The 15,211-nt window shown below is 42.0% G+C and overlaps 1 protein-coding gene across 1 annotated transcript in view; it reads left to right on the top strand.

Annotated features, from left to right (window-relative positions):
* Window positions 1-15,211, top strand: part of hspa12a (heat shock protein 12A) — a 57,638-nt gene that overhangs the window by 30,325 nt on the left and 12,102 nt on the right. Inside the window, exons 2-6 of the mRNA XM_083897347.1 lie at window positions 4,573-4,649; window positions 6,150-6,274; window positions 8,624-8,810; window positions 10,050-10,154; window positions 10,405-10,521. Coding sequence (XP_083753473.1) covers window positions 4,573-4,649; window positions 6,150-6,274; window positions 8,624-8,810; window positions 10,050-10,154; window positions 10,405-10,521 — 611 coding nt within the window. The remainder of the gene's footprint in view (window positions 1-4,572; window positions 4,650-6,149; window positions 6,275-8,623; window positions 8,811-10,049; window positions 10,155-10,404; window positions 10,522-15,211) is intronic.

Here is a 15,211-nt window from a genome sequence, read left to right as displayed (position 1 = left end):
TGTTGTAAAACAGTAGCAACTAAATGTGGCAACACAACACACATGCATATGCATCTAAAACACAATCATCCGGTGCAGTTTTCCTAGCTGGGAATAAAACAACAACAGCTAGGCCGTCTCTGTCTTCACGACAGGACAATGGTGTGCATTCACAGACAGTGTAGTTCGCTTCATTGCCTAAGAGATGCTGATCTTTAGTATCATCTAAAAGCCAACATTTCGACAAATGCTGCAAACATTTGACAGCCAGTACAAATTGCCTGGGAGAACATAATTCATTTTGTTAAGTTAATATTTAAATAAATGTCTCCATGTTTGTTACAACGCCGTCAGCAACGATTGAGGAGCGAGCGTTTTATAATAAATGAGTGGCTCTAAGACACACAATTCTGTTCTCTCAGTAAAAAGTATGGTAACGTTAGCTGTTGACTAGGGATGGATATATCAGATGGAATTACTTTATGCATGATATTTGACAGAACTGTCCTTCATTTTTGCCTTCTTCATTTTTGCCAACTTCTGACAAAACCTTAGAGTGAGACATTGGGCATGCGGGGCAAATTACCACCACACACCCAATATATTTATTTATGGTAATAGTTTATGCATCGCAAGCTTATTAATGCTTTATACAATAATGAGGTAAATAATGTTGACACTGTCCAGAATCAATCCTACCAACAACCTTCCCAATACAAGTCACCTATTTAACCACTCGGCTACCGCTGCTGCAGCCCGCACCAAGTGGAACCAGCCGCAGCCGCTGACGGAACAGAACTGCCGGTGGTCGAAGCGAGTATGGCAGCTGCCTGTCGGGAGCGGCTTGCCATACACACTTCGGTGCGAATAGTTCAAAACAGAACTCGACAGTCAAGCTATGATGCTAACTTAGTAAGCCAAGCTGAACTTACCTGTCTAGAGAAGAGTAGCCCATTCTGCATCCGTTTTGAAATTCCTCTCAGCTTTAAACTCTCTCCACTGTTCAAAAGCATGTCCTATATAGATCCTCGCTTTGCCGCAAACTTTATCTTAGCGTTTTTTACATTCATACCGAGGTCTTTCAGGTTTACTTTCGTTTCATTTCAATTGTATTAACTGGCAACCCATAGTTGCTCAGCAGCCAAGATTCTAACGACTGCTATGATTGGTAGATGGTGGTAGATGGCGCCTCATGCCAAAACATAATTTCAAAACATAAACAAACTTCGCGGTGCGAAAAATATTTTGTTTAATGCAAATATTTTTGTGGGTGAGTTCAGTACGTTATATGAACATTATTCATGGTCCTCTCTGATATATTAGGAGGATTTTATGGCCAGTTGCTTTAGATTTATTACATAATGCACCTTTAAAATAGGATGCACATTGTAGACAGTTACCAGAATATACAGTAAAGGCTTGATATTTACAGTATAAACGCGTTGACATGATATATATGTATATTGCACTGATGTAAATTATGTTATCTATTGTAAGTGGGATGTGTAGCCGGTTTAGTGAGAGCAGTGCTTGTTGTACACTCTAACAGCTACAGGGAGGAACGAATTGTGATACAAGGAGATGATGACGTCAGGACCTACAGCCTTCTTTGTCTTGAACTTCTTGAGCTCTTTTCTCACCTGGTTAGGTGTGAAGGACAGAGTGGAGCTGGGAGGTTCTGCGATGAAAGGAGTTGAGCTTGTGGGAGGTGAGCTGGGAACTGTAGGGAGGGTGTTGGAGATTGAGGCAGTGTACTGGAGATGCAGATGAAAGGGGTTGCAGCAGGCTGTCGGGGGAGGGGTGGGAGATCTGATCAAGCCCACCTCTGGTCCCCTACAGCCTGGAAGTCTGGCTTCTTGTGGCCAGAGATGGTTTTCAGGTCTCTCCAGACTCCACTGACATTATTCTGCTGCAGCTGATCCTCCATCCTCCTGTAGCTGTCCTTCCCCTCCCTGAGCTCCCTCTGTCTTTAGCTCATCCTTGTTTCCTGACCTAAGAACTCTCTTTTTCTCCTTAAGGAGAGCCTTTATGTTGGGATTAATCCTGGGTTTGTTGTTAGAGAAAAACTGTACCGTCCTGGTGGGTACACAGAAGTTGATGTAGTCTGTTATTGTATATGTGAGACTGTCCATGTCCTCCCCATGTCCCTCACAGAGTTCTTACCACACAGTAGACTCAAAGCAGACCATGAGAACCTCATTGGGGGGCCAGATGTGGCCCACCATGTCATTTTATGTGGCCCGCGAGTGATTAATTTGTCTTAAAAATCTGTGTTAAAATAGATCTATGCTGCTTTAAGGCGTGGGTTGACCATAAACTACATTTTCCGCCACCAGATCGCAGTGTATCATTGTATATGCATCATGCAACGAGTGAAATTGAGATTGAGACTGTGATCGCAGCAGAAAGTGTTCACAAAAGCCACAACCAATAACGATGTGGCAGTGAAAGCTAGCTTTATTGTGCCTGAAGATTTGGCCCGTGTTTCAAAGTCTTTAAAGTCAAAGTCTTCTGAGGGTGTGTTTTTGAAGCAGTGCATGCTGAAGGAGTGTGAGCAGGTCTGCCCCGACCAGATACAGACTTTTAAAACTGTTAGTTTGTCAAGAAACACCATCGCAGACCGGGTTACATCTATAATGCATAATATATGTGTAATTTGAATAAGTAATAAATACAGAAAGTTATTTAGCAATATGTTACGGGGTAGTTAACTTTTTTTTTTACATAATATTTGGTTACATTTAGTTACATTTATTCTGTATGACAGTTACATCTGGCCCAAGATTAACTATTATGCTGATGTGGCCCTCAAATGAGTTTGACACCCCTGCTATAGAGCGTGTCCCTCATCTGGTGCAGACGGGCCTTTTTTTCTGTGCACCGTCTCTGTGCAGCCACTTTTGCGTGAAGAGACTTTCCAGCATTTAATATGTGCTGTTCCACAGTGTACTGTCATCTTGTTGGAACTGTTTTATTGGTGGTGACTTTTCGGCCGCTGAATTTTCAGTGCATCCCTAAATATAACATATTTATGGACAAGAATAATATAACCGTAATAATGACATATTTGATGGTGTGACTTGGGGTTCAAGGGGCACCTGGACAAGAGGGCGATTAAATGGGGGCGCAGCGCCCTTGTTCCCTGGTTTAGAAAAATCTGTGGTTTGTAAAAAAAATATATTTTAAATAAATAAATAAGCATGATGTTCTATTTTGCAGATGCCCTGGGCGCTCGTATCACAGCCAGCTGTTCATTCATGGTGGTAGTGAGACAAAGATCAAACTGCCTGTGTCACAATAACACCGACAATAATAAGCTTTATTAATGCATGACCATGTGATTATTATTTCTTGTTTAGAATCATGGAGGTAAACAAAGTGAGCAAGCACAATAACAGCAAATCTCTCAGGCAAACCACAGCAACACCACAATTTATATATCATCTACCACAAGAGCAATCACTTTACTTGTCATGATTGAATTTTTATGGCAATCATGGGGAATAAAAAAGTTCAGGTTGGAAAGGTGATTTTGGGATTGAGCTGCTGGGGCCAAGGAAAGCCAGGCTGGGGCGGTGGCTAGATGGAGCCTAGCCACAGGTGGTCTGTAATTCTGCACCGTAATTGCCTGGAAGAGTGTATTATGGGTCTTCAGACCACTCATCCACTCCGTAGGGGTGGACAAGAATAAAGGATGAGTGAGGTGGGGAAAGGGGACGGATACCACAATGTCCCGCTGCGAGACAATTCTGCCAGACACTTACAGTACGTCGAGGGAGTGTTGTTATTGTGTGGATTCAAAGAATGCTTTCTGTGAACGCTATTAAGCCAGACTAATGAAAATGATGGGAGCAAATGGAGAGATAATCTCCAATTCAACTGAAGAGTGATTGTGTTTAAAGACAGGTGCAACAGACATGTTCTGCTCCTCAGTCTGCAGCTCTGACCAGGAGAGGAAGCAGCTTTTCTCTGGAATGTTCCAGTAAATAAAGTTCAGGTGAAGGACCTCTGTAGTCACCTACAGCTCAACCATCTACCAGCTCTTCACAATAGTTTCTGAACTAGCCAGGTTTGATAGCAACCAGAGCTGCAACCAACAATTATTTTGATAACCAATTCATCTGTTGATTATTTTCTCCATTAATCGAGCAAAATGTAAAATGAATGAATGAGGTTTCCCCTTTAGTTCCTTTGTTGTTGTAGTTGTTTTCACCATAACGCCAAGATCGATGTTTATATGTTCTGTTTTATTTTTATATAAACAAAAATGTTCAGACAGAAAGGGAGCTGAGGTCAATGACAGTCTTCACCCTTTGTGCCAATGCCTCCTATATATACTGTAGGTTAGTGCCCTCTCAACCTAGAGGGTGCACACATTATGACAAACATCAAAGGTAAATGTACATTCTTGAATTAGTTTTAGTATCCTTGTTTATGCAGGTTAACGTACAAGACAAAGTTTGGATTCATTTGTGAGCATCACTTAAGTCCCTAACTATGTTTTTTATTTCATTTGAGGCCATAGGATAAAGCATACTAAAATAAGTGTTGTGTGATTGTGACTGAAATGAATATCTTTGTATTTCTTTGTAGATGCCATGGCTAATCCTTCTCCAGCAAAGAGCATGGGGGACCCTGGGATCACTCCACTGTCTCCCTCACACACTCAGGTAACTCATCTGTCTTACACACACACACACACACATGTTCGTCGTTTCCCTGACCTTATTTTGTCATCTGACTGTCTCACGAGAACAGAGCAGTCAATGAAATAATGAAAGAATGGAGTACATGACAGAAAAAAATATACATTTGAAGTTAGCTCTGGGGCTGCAACTAACACTTTTTTTTATAATTGATTCATTAATTTGGTTCAGAAAATGTTTATCAGTGCTTGTTAAACCTGGAATGCCTTGTTTTTGTCCACAAACCAAAATGATTCAGTTTGAAGGGTAAAATCAGCTGTAAAATCACAGAAACTAGAAAATATTCACATTTAAGAAGCTGTTACATGACAGAATCTAGAAAATATTCACATTTAAGAAGCTGAAAAATCACAGAAACTAGAAAATATTCACATTCAAGAAGCTGAAAAATCACAGAAACTAGAAAATATTCACATTTTACCAATTCACTGCAATAGATGTTCTTTGCCGATTACTAAAGAATAGGCAATCAACACTCTAGCGGAGCTTGTCCTTCAATATCAAACCTGTAAACTAAGTGTAATGAGGAATTGACCCTGTAGGTGGCAGCACTGCTCTTTTTGGATCAGTATAGATTATGAGAAGAAGACCAGTGAGGAGGGATGTTTCAGGGATGAGGGGGATCATGGCGAACATGAAAGGAGGGAGTTTACGGAACCATTCGGTTCAAAAAAGAAGCAGAGCAAAGCGAAGAGAAGTCGCATTTTTCATGTTTTCTCAGTTTTTTGGTCAGAAACTGTGTTTTTGGTTAAATCAGCCTATTTTCTCATCCCGATTACTAAAGAACGGAAAAGGGTAGAAACTTTTTCACCAGTTGAAATTAGAAAGTCTATTCTTTCTTTTGGTAGTTTCACTGTTTACATAGTCATAGAACACAATATTCTGTGAGTCTCGAAAGATGGGACTCTGCTCTGAAAAATGGCATGCAACGAATGAGTTAAGAAGCTGAAAAATTACAGGAACTGTTTTTTTAATTTATTTTTTTCACTCAAACTAATGAATCGAGCGATTGCAACTGCTCTCTCTCAACATTAATTTCAGTACCTCACTACCACGCTCATGTTTCAGAGAACTGGGGTCAATTCCTTAACCTAAAGTTCTCGTGTATCATTTGTTGGACTCATGTTTCTCCGAGAAACCATTTCATTGTGGAACCATAACGACTTAATGGACTGAAAGTGTGTTTGCATAGTGCATAGACATTAAACCTTTCTTATCATGATATTTAAGTAAATAATATCACGATATACATTATTATTGAATTGTTTTATTATTATCCAACCCTTATAAAAATTATTGGAAGGACCAGAGTGAGTAATTGCAGCAACACATAAATTAGCACTTAGACTCATTTTTCATATTTCAGATTTCATATATCATATTTCAGAACATTCTAATTTATGTTGCTGTACAAACCATAATAATAATACTAGCGTGTATGTATGTCTTCTCCCTGCCCATCAGAATGACACAGACCAAGTGCAGACGCAGCAGTCTTTTGTGGTGGTGGTGGCCATTGACTTTGGCACCACGTCCAGTGGCTACGCCTACGCCTTCACCAAGGAGCCAGAGTGCATTCATACCATGAGGTGGGTCATCTCAGATAAAAGTAAGGCAAGGCAAGGCAAGTTTATTTGTGTAGCACATTTCAACAACAAGGTAATTCAAAGTGCTTTACATGAAACATTAAAAAGCATAGAAAAGAGGCATTTATAAAGTCAGATATAACATCAAAATTGTGTTATAAAAAAAAGTAAAAGTAATAATGTTACAGATATTCGATATCTGATATTTGAATGTGTCTCTCTTTAATTTACAGTATGGAGGAGTTGTTGAATGAGCTGAATGATGATGATGTGCTAACTCTCAGCCAGTTGCTAAATCATTAGCATCAAAACTCACGAGATAGGAGGTTAATAAGAGGTTAGGGTGCTTTCTTCTCATGGCTGGCGTCATGTCATCATCTCAGAAGTAACTACTGTACGGCTGTTCGCCTCAAGGTGTCCAATTACTCTCATGTCCTGCTCTCTTTTGGCCGTTAAATAATTTGTTGTACATAACAACAAACTGTGGTCCATAATGGCTGCCTCTATATAAGATCATTCTGGGTTACTGAAAAACAGCAATTCTTAAAATCAAGTGATTGTACACTGATAAAAATAACTACAATTATTTTACCTTTCAATTTTTAATTGAAAATAATTCTTCGATTGGACCTTTAATTACTTATTTCATTGTGATAGTTTGAAAGAAAAAGGTTAGATAAAGATTACTGTTAAAAATAAAGGTCATTGTTATAGGACAGTACAAATGTCATAACTTGTACATTTCATTGGCTTCAGTAATATAACCTTATATAAACTCATGTGTCTCAAGGAAGGAGCAGAGACACCGCTAATAATAGCTGCCCTCCTTTTGTCTAGAAATAATGTAGTAGCTCAATTAGCCTAGAAATGCAACTTAGATGGCTCTTCTCAGGGAATACAGTGATTTAAGTTAAGATGTTGAAAGAGCATGAACTGACATTTTGTATGTATGTACTGTAGCGCATAAATGCACAAACTGAGGAAAAGTCCAAAATTGTTGGTACGCGTGGGAAAAATTTAATAACCTGTTAAAAGTAACACAAGACAGATTGATAAAAGGAATACTTCACTGAGTTAGCTTTGCATTACTAGAATAGCTTCCCTCCCTCAGTTTCCCAAGTCAAGATCAAAATCTTCCTTCTTTTTTTGTCACGTGCCTATTACTGATGTGAAATTAGGCGATTTACGTGATTGTGCTTCTGTGCACAAGGAATACAATTACACATGAAATATGAACAAAATTTGACTTTGTAAACAATAACCTGTCAGCAAAATATGCCATCTGGGTTAGCTGTGAACATTTTAATGTGTCTATATAGGCTATGAATAACATTAGATGAAAATGATGGTGATGTGAAAACATTGTGACTTTTTGAACAAACATGAATAACAATAAAACATTTGAATAACACTGACATTATTCTCAAGCGAACGCAAGGCGGCTTTACTTTGCTAACAGTTTACTTATATATACGTATATAACATATTCGTAATTGAGTATCAAACGCTACTTTGACAACGTTGTGGCTTTACTGCAGACAACTATATCACATGGTATACTATGAGCAGAAATAGAGTATTAACATCAGGCTTACCTCTCAGTGATGTATTCCTGTTGGAAATGGAGAACGTGAACCCTCTGAGTTTCCAGCTTTTGTCTTCAGTGTCTTCTCCAAAACTCCAAACACGCTTAGCATAGCTTAGCTTAGCCTTCCGGCATCAGGCTTGCACTGCTCTGAATCTCTGACCACCAATCATGGGAACTTGCTTGTCCTTTCCTTGTTTTTACTGCACATCCCGGTACAATTTAGCACCATAGACAAAAACTGAGTAACTTACGGGTCCGTAATGTATTCGCCAACTAATTCCTCACAAGTATAAATGTGTTTACACAACTAACACTGTCTGCTTCACTCTGTAAGAAGAGGGGTGTGGCCTATGGCTCCGCCTCGCAGGGCAGCGAGTGCAGAGCATTCTGGGATTTGTTGTCATTGATCTACATTTTTCTGCCTTTCTCGGCCAAGAAGGCACTTGCTTCAAATATTATTTTACATTTCTACTACATAGATTTTTAATAAACATTTGTCTTTCCAGCAGTGAATCAATCCTTTAACTCTTTGACTGGCAATGACGCCTATGGACGTCAATTAAAATTCAGCTTTTCATTGCCGATGACGTCTGATGAAAGAAGAGAGTCTACTCTTTCTTTTGATGTTTCGGTGTACATAGTCATAGAACACACTGTTTTGTGAGTCTTGGAAAATCAACGTAAAACATTTAGCAGTTCTGCACTGAAAATGGCAGCAGCCAATGAGTTAATTATGTATTGATGACTGATTTGCCTTCCTTTAGGCGCTGGGAGGGTGGAGACCCTGGTGTGTCCAATCAGAAGACCCCAACCACGATTCTGCTGACTCCAGACAGGAAGTTCCACAGTTTTGGCTATGCAGCTCGTGACTTCTACCATGATCTTGACCCTAGCGAGTCCAAACACTGGCTCTACCTGGAAAAATTCAAAATGAAGCTCCATACCACTGCAGTAAGGACACAGACATCCACTGATCTTGAGCTGCTGCTGCTCCTGCTGCTGCCAAGCAAGTGACATGATTGATGATGCTGAACTGATCATGTCACAGTCTCACCTCAGCTGTGATGTGAATATTGTGTTGCAGCGTGGTCACTCTGAGATAATATTGCAGCTCTTTGCTGTGTCTTGTTATTTGGGATGCCAGCTGTTGGCTCACTGTCCTATACTTCCCATAATTCACTGCAGAATATGATCACAGCAGTATACATCGTTTCATTAGACTCATGGCAGCACATCATAGTAGATAGTTCATTTGTTTTGCTGACCAAGTAACTATTGTTCATCTGACCATAACCGGTATTTAAATAATAATACCAACATGTACAGTGTATTTGACTTGAAGTCATATTTGGCATATATGCTCAGAACATGAATACATTTCATGTCCAGCCAGCATGTCTATGTTGTTTCCATGGTGACCACGTCCATGTTACTAAAACCATACCAGACCAGCATCATTTTCCCACTTAAAGCCCATGGTGGTAGCCTGGAAAGGGTATTAAGTGGGTGGGGCTAACGTGGAACTCCAGGTCGGAAACTTTACAATTACAATTCAGATGGGTGCTAATGTTTGGAGCACATGTGACATTAGCCTCCATTCATGAGTGATAAAATGCACAGTTGTAGTGACTTACCATTCGTTGACAACAGTTTTGGATTCTTGTTGAGTGTCAGAGAAATATCACCGCTGTAACTCGGCTCCATGCTTCCTTGTTATGTGCTCCCCGTAAAGTGTCACTTTAGATATTTTCTATTTTACGATATTCAGCCTTTAAAATAATCAGAATTTGTGAATCCATTTAATAATCAATGTTTCTCCCCATCCCTAATGGAAACTATGGACAAACCTACTTGGGAAACATCCCAGCTATAACCCTTATGCGGCTCACATGGACATGCTGGCTATGTGGAGCCATATGGATGTGTTCAACAGTTACAGTTACAGCACTAGTATAATGGATGTGGAGAAGCCTAGAATGAGAGTCATAGACTGCTCCTGTATAAGGCAACAAACCCTGATCCTGTTTTCTATTTTATCTTCTATTCCCTCAGCAAAATACAGCTTCACCATTTTAGTGGGAGTGGGAGTGGCTTGTGTTGAACACAATACAATAGTAACAATAGTCTATAGTATACAGTAATGGTATAATGCTTTTATCCAACTGACTGTAATATCCTCTCTGCAACCAGAATCTGTCCATTGACACAGACCTTCACGCAGCTAATGGGAAGCGAGTGAAAGCTCTGGATATCTTTGCATATGCACTGGCCTTCTTTAAGGAGCAAGCACTAAAGGTAACAAACACCTTCTTTGTTTTATTACACTTTTAATTGATAAACTATGACATTCTGTAGAATAATAGTCTATTCCCAGGCACAAGCATAAAGCTACTGTATGTAATTACACAGATTCAACATTGTACTTTGTGGAATTGCAGAAAAAGCCCATGGTCACCTTGATTTAAAAACCCACACAGACCGTGGTGGTGGTGTGAGTCCAGTGTCTCTGTAACAAACAGTGTGTGTTTGATTGCTCGTCCCACAGGAGCTGAGTGATCAGACAGGTGGTGACTTTGATAACAACGATGTGAGATGGGTGATCACAGTTCCTGCTATCTGGAAAATGCCTGCCAAGCAGTTCATGAGGGAAGCTGCCTACAAGGTCAGTCAAATATTCACGCTCACTCAGCACTGTGGCTTCACAATGGAAATGTCTTGTCTTTTTGGAGGAAATGAGAATTAGAAAGTTGTTTTTGCACACACACCAATGGAGGACACCAATCGATGGAGGACATAAGAAAGCACCTGTGGTAGCCTATGGTGGGATTAGAGCTGCTGGTCACTGGGTGTGGCTGTCTGCAGAGGAGAAAGAGAGGACAGACATTCGAGACACAGCTGCACACTGTCTCTGTGTGTGTGTGTGTGTGTGTGTGTGTGTGTGTGTGTGTGTTGCACAGCCAACCACCATTTATTTAATATTATATATATATATATATATACACACATGTGGATGGAAAAACAAACCTTGTTAGAATTCCAAACAGACAAAATAAGAGATATAGGCTATATAATCTTAACAGTGGGTTTATGGTCTCAGAAATTTCGTTTTTTACATTTTAGTGCTTTCATAATATCAAAAGAGCAGTAGATCAAATTGGATTTTGAAGGTTGCTAAACCCTCAAATCCACTTTGCAATTATTGATGACTAATCTTGTGCTAGGGGGAGTTTTCCTCTGAAACATCACTCTCACCTTCGTCTTCAGTGGACACTACAGATATAGGCAACAGTGGTGTGTGCCCTCCACAACAGGGTCTAACACATTTAGCTATGTCATTGGGTGTGTGTGCGCGCATGTGTGTGTTTGGCTACTCTAAACACCAATCAATATGTCAAAAAAACCTATGAACCCTGACAGACAATGAGGTCTGTATTTGTTAAATATGCTGCTCACTCTTTCACACCAAAGTCCATAGATAAAATCAGTGCAGTGGTTGTTGATCCACTGCTGTCAGTGTAAGTTATTTTATGACTTTGATGTTTGAAATCTTATGTTCAGATTAAGTCAAGTGACGCAAACTTACCAAATGAGGTAGCGGTACATGTCCCTTTGAGCTAATATCACTGATTTTATCTATGGAATTTGTTGTGGGAGAATGAGTGGTTTATCAAGTGACAGAAACCAGTGTTCTGTTATAACAAGCTGTCCAACAACAAGATAAAGTAGCACGCATCTTGGTAAGATCGTATATTTTTTACAGTTTTTTACATGAGAATGAAAGTGGAGTAGGTAAGGGATTCAATTCTTTTCTTTCCATCTAATTCCAGAGGAGATGAGTATACAAACAGGGCGAGGCTGGCTGGAGAGGTATCAAATGATCCAGTTATTATGATTGATTACAGTTATGAAATGAACATCGATATTCTCAGCTGATACTTGGACAGAGAAAAATTAGGCTGTATTATCAGTGCAGTCCTGGTGTCTGCTCTAGTGATGTAGTTATTTTTACCCTGGTCACATCACTGGTGTGTAAGCTAAAGGAGAAAGCAGAGCAAGGAGGCAGAGGGTGGAGCTTCAGCTGTTGTCTGCAGTGGGTCTGGTGGGTGGGTGTCGGCTAAAAGCAGAGAGGAGGTGATTGAAACACATAGAGGTGGAGAGAAAGTGAGCAGAGGTGCAGAGGGGGAGCTGGGTGCCTGCAGTGAGTCAGCATCAAGCAGTGTGGATTGGCTATGGGAGGACTCTGACCACTACTCCTCCTCTGATCACGTCATCCATTTGTTCTCCAGAGGCCATGACACAAACCACATCTGTTCTGATGATGCAGCCCAGCACCACTTCTTCTCTGGCTTTGATGTTCATTGATTTTATGTCAAAAAAAACCATCATTTAGACAAATGATCCAACCCCAGCCATGTGCCTCCCTGTGCAGAGATTGCATGCTATACAAAAAGTCCAGGTCGACACCATATTCTAAATCTATTCTCGGCATGTTGACTTTAAACTCAAAGAATAGCAACATGTTAGGAAGGTGTAGCAATGCTTGGATCCAAATGCAAGAGACAGGAATCAGGGTGAATGAACAACGATGAGGCTTTATTTGCTCCTCAAACAAGAATGGAAAAACAATCCAAGTTTACGATGAACTGGGTCAAAAATACAAAAATAACAAAACTGTCACGATTTCTCTTAAGGAGAAACGATCGAGCGTGTATTGGAAATGCAGACAACAGAGTGTAAAACTTAAACAGTATTTATTTACAACAGTAAATAGTAAGTGAAACGTGCTAACAACCAGTGAGTGAGGGTAACCACATTATACTTCTCCGACTTCGTAATGCGTTATCCGTCTGCGTCACCACGGAGACCGCTCGAGCTATAACAGCAGATTATTGGCGACTGTGGAAAAAATGCTTGTTGTGCTGATCTGAGGAGTTGTGAGCTGTGTCTGAGTGATATTTACGACAATATTTACGACGACTGTAGAGGCTTGTGAGTCAAAAATCTAAAATGTTGCCCTGTAATACTTGTTATACTTGTAATAACTATTTTATTTTTATTCTTCGGTATCTGATCACAAAAATAAAAAATAATAAAAATCTATTTTGGATTCTGGCTACAGGGATTGATGTCGGTTGATAAGTAACGGTGTGTCTAAACATGTGGTGTGTGTATTAAGATATGACGTATTTATAGTTTGGCAGCGACGTTGTTGGCGGTGATCAGCTCTGCCTCTGTGGACAATCGGTGCGCACTGTGAGCCGGCACAGAGCAGCTTCGCTCGGCCTGTCCTGAGGACCAAATCGCAGCTCTTGCCGTCTCCGTTGTCCCTTGACGGAGTGACGGACACTTAAAAAATATTCCGTGCAGTCGGAGACGACGCAGAGACTTTACAACAGGTTCTGCGTCGACGCAGAGCACTTTACGCAGGAGTATAAATTGGGCTTAAGGGGGAAACACCGATGTGGCTGGGCGAGGACAGTAGCTTCTCAGCGTGAGCCAAAAGTTTGTAGCATGTGTTCCGTCTTGGGACAGACTCACTCAGTAGATATGGAGCAGGTGAGGACCCAGGAGTTGAGGAAGCGACAGGAGACAACCAGTGTTCCTCGCGAGGCAGGAGACGAAGAGACGAAGGAGAAGGTAAGTGACCCTAACCAGCTCGGATACAACCACAGGCTTGAGGAGGGAAACATGAAACGTGGGGTGGATGTTGAGAGATTGTGGCAATTTTAGGCAGACAAATGGGGGATTGATGACTCGATCCACTGTGAAGGGAACAATGAATTAAGGGGCTAGTTTGCGGGATTCCAACTGAAGGGGGTGGTCTTTGGAGGAGAGCCAGACCTTTTGACCTGAACGACGGAGATTGGCCTGTACGGATGGGACCGCCACCTCATCCTCCTGGAATGAAAAGGGGAGGCTGATAACCCAGGGACGCCATGAAGGGGGAGACACCGGTGGAGGCAGAGGTGAGGGAGTTGTGAGCATATTCGACCCAGGGGAGGAAGGTGCTCCAGGAGGTGGGGTGGCGGGCGGTGACACATCATAGGGCGCTCTCCATGCTCTGATTTGCCCTTTCAGTTTGACCGTTTGATTGAGGGTGATATCCGTATTCTGTTCAGCCAAGTGCTGAACAGAATGCCTTCCATACCTGGGAGGAGAACTTTGGACCTCTGTCCGAGACAATATCGCTGGGAAGGCTGTGGAGGCGAAACACGAGGTTCACGAGCAGATCCCCGGTCTCAGCAGCAGAGGGCAGTTTTGGGAGAGGAAAGAAGTGGTTGGCTTTGGAGAAGCGGTCGACAACTGTGAGGACAGTTGTCGACCGGTGGTGTTATTAGATGGGGGAAGGCCAGTGACGAAATCCACGGCGATGTGGTATGGAGAGGTGGTTAAGCAAGCCAGCGGGAGGAGAGTTTGATGATTTCCCTCGGGTGCAGATGGAACAGGCAGAGACGAAGGTGCATCCTGAGCCATGGATGGCCACCAGAATCGTTGTTTGAGGAATTTGAAGCTTTGGGAGACTCCAGGATGACAGAGAATTTTGAAGAATGTGCCCAGAGTAAAACCTCAGAACGGACGGAGTTCGGGACAAACAGGCGGTTTGGAGGTCCACCTCCCGGGTCAGTCTGCTGTACCCCTCGGACCCTCTCCTCCACAGGCCATGATGCTGCTCCTACGATGCAGGTGGGAGACAAGATGGGGCCGGGTTCCAAACAAGGAGGGTCTGGATAGAACTGGCGGGATTGGGTGTCGGGATTAACATTTTTGGACCTGGGCTGAAAGGTGAGTGAAAAGTTTAATCATCCAAGGAACAGGGCCGACCACGCCGGTCGAGAGTTTAGCCGCTGAGGTAAGAGAGGTTCTTGTGATCAGTCCACACTAAGAAGGGTTGGGCGGCCCCCTCCAACCAGTGTCTCCATTCCTGTAGGGCCAGGACGACAGCCAACAGCTCACGGTTTCCCACGTCGTCATTTCTTTCGGCGGGGTAGAGGCGATGGCTGAAGAAGGCGCAGGGATGGAATTTCTGGTCGCTGGAACTGCGTTGGGAGAGGACCGCCCCAGCCCCTATTTTATCCCCCCATATATTATCTTCAGTCTCCGAAAGTCTCTCGAAAAAACGAAGAACCTGTCCAGAATGTCGCGCAGGATGTCGTTTACCAGGTGTTGGAAGACGGCAGGGGCATTGGTTAGTCCGAAGGGCATGACAAGATATTCAAAATGTCCAAGGGGGGTGTTGAATGGTGTCTTCCATTCATCTCCCTCTCTTATTCGGACCAAGTGATAAGCGTTGCGGAGGTCGAGTTTGGAAAATACTCGGGCCTTACTGAGGGGGCTGAGGGCAGCATCAAGCA

This window comes from Microchirus variegatus (genome assembly GCF_963457635.1).
Source record: "Microchirus variegatus genome assembly, chromosome: 11".
NCBI classification, from domain to species: Eukaryota; Metazoa; Chordata; class Actinopteri; order Pleuronectiformes; family Soleidae; genus Microchirus; species Microchirus variegatus.
The sequence above is the reverse complement of the archived record's forward strand: the minus strand, read 5'-3'. Positions and strand labels throughout refer to the sequence as shown.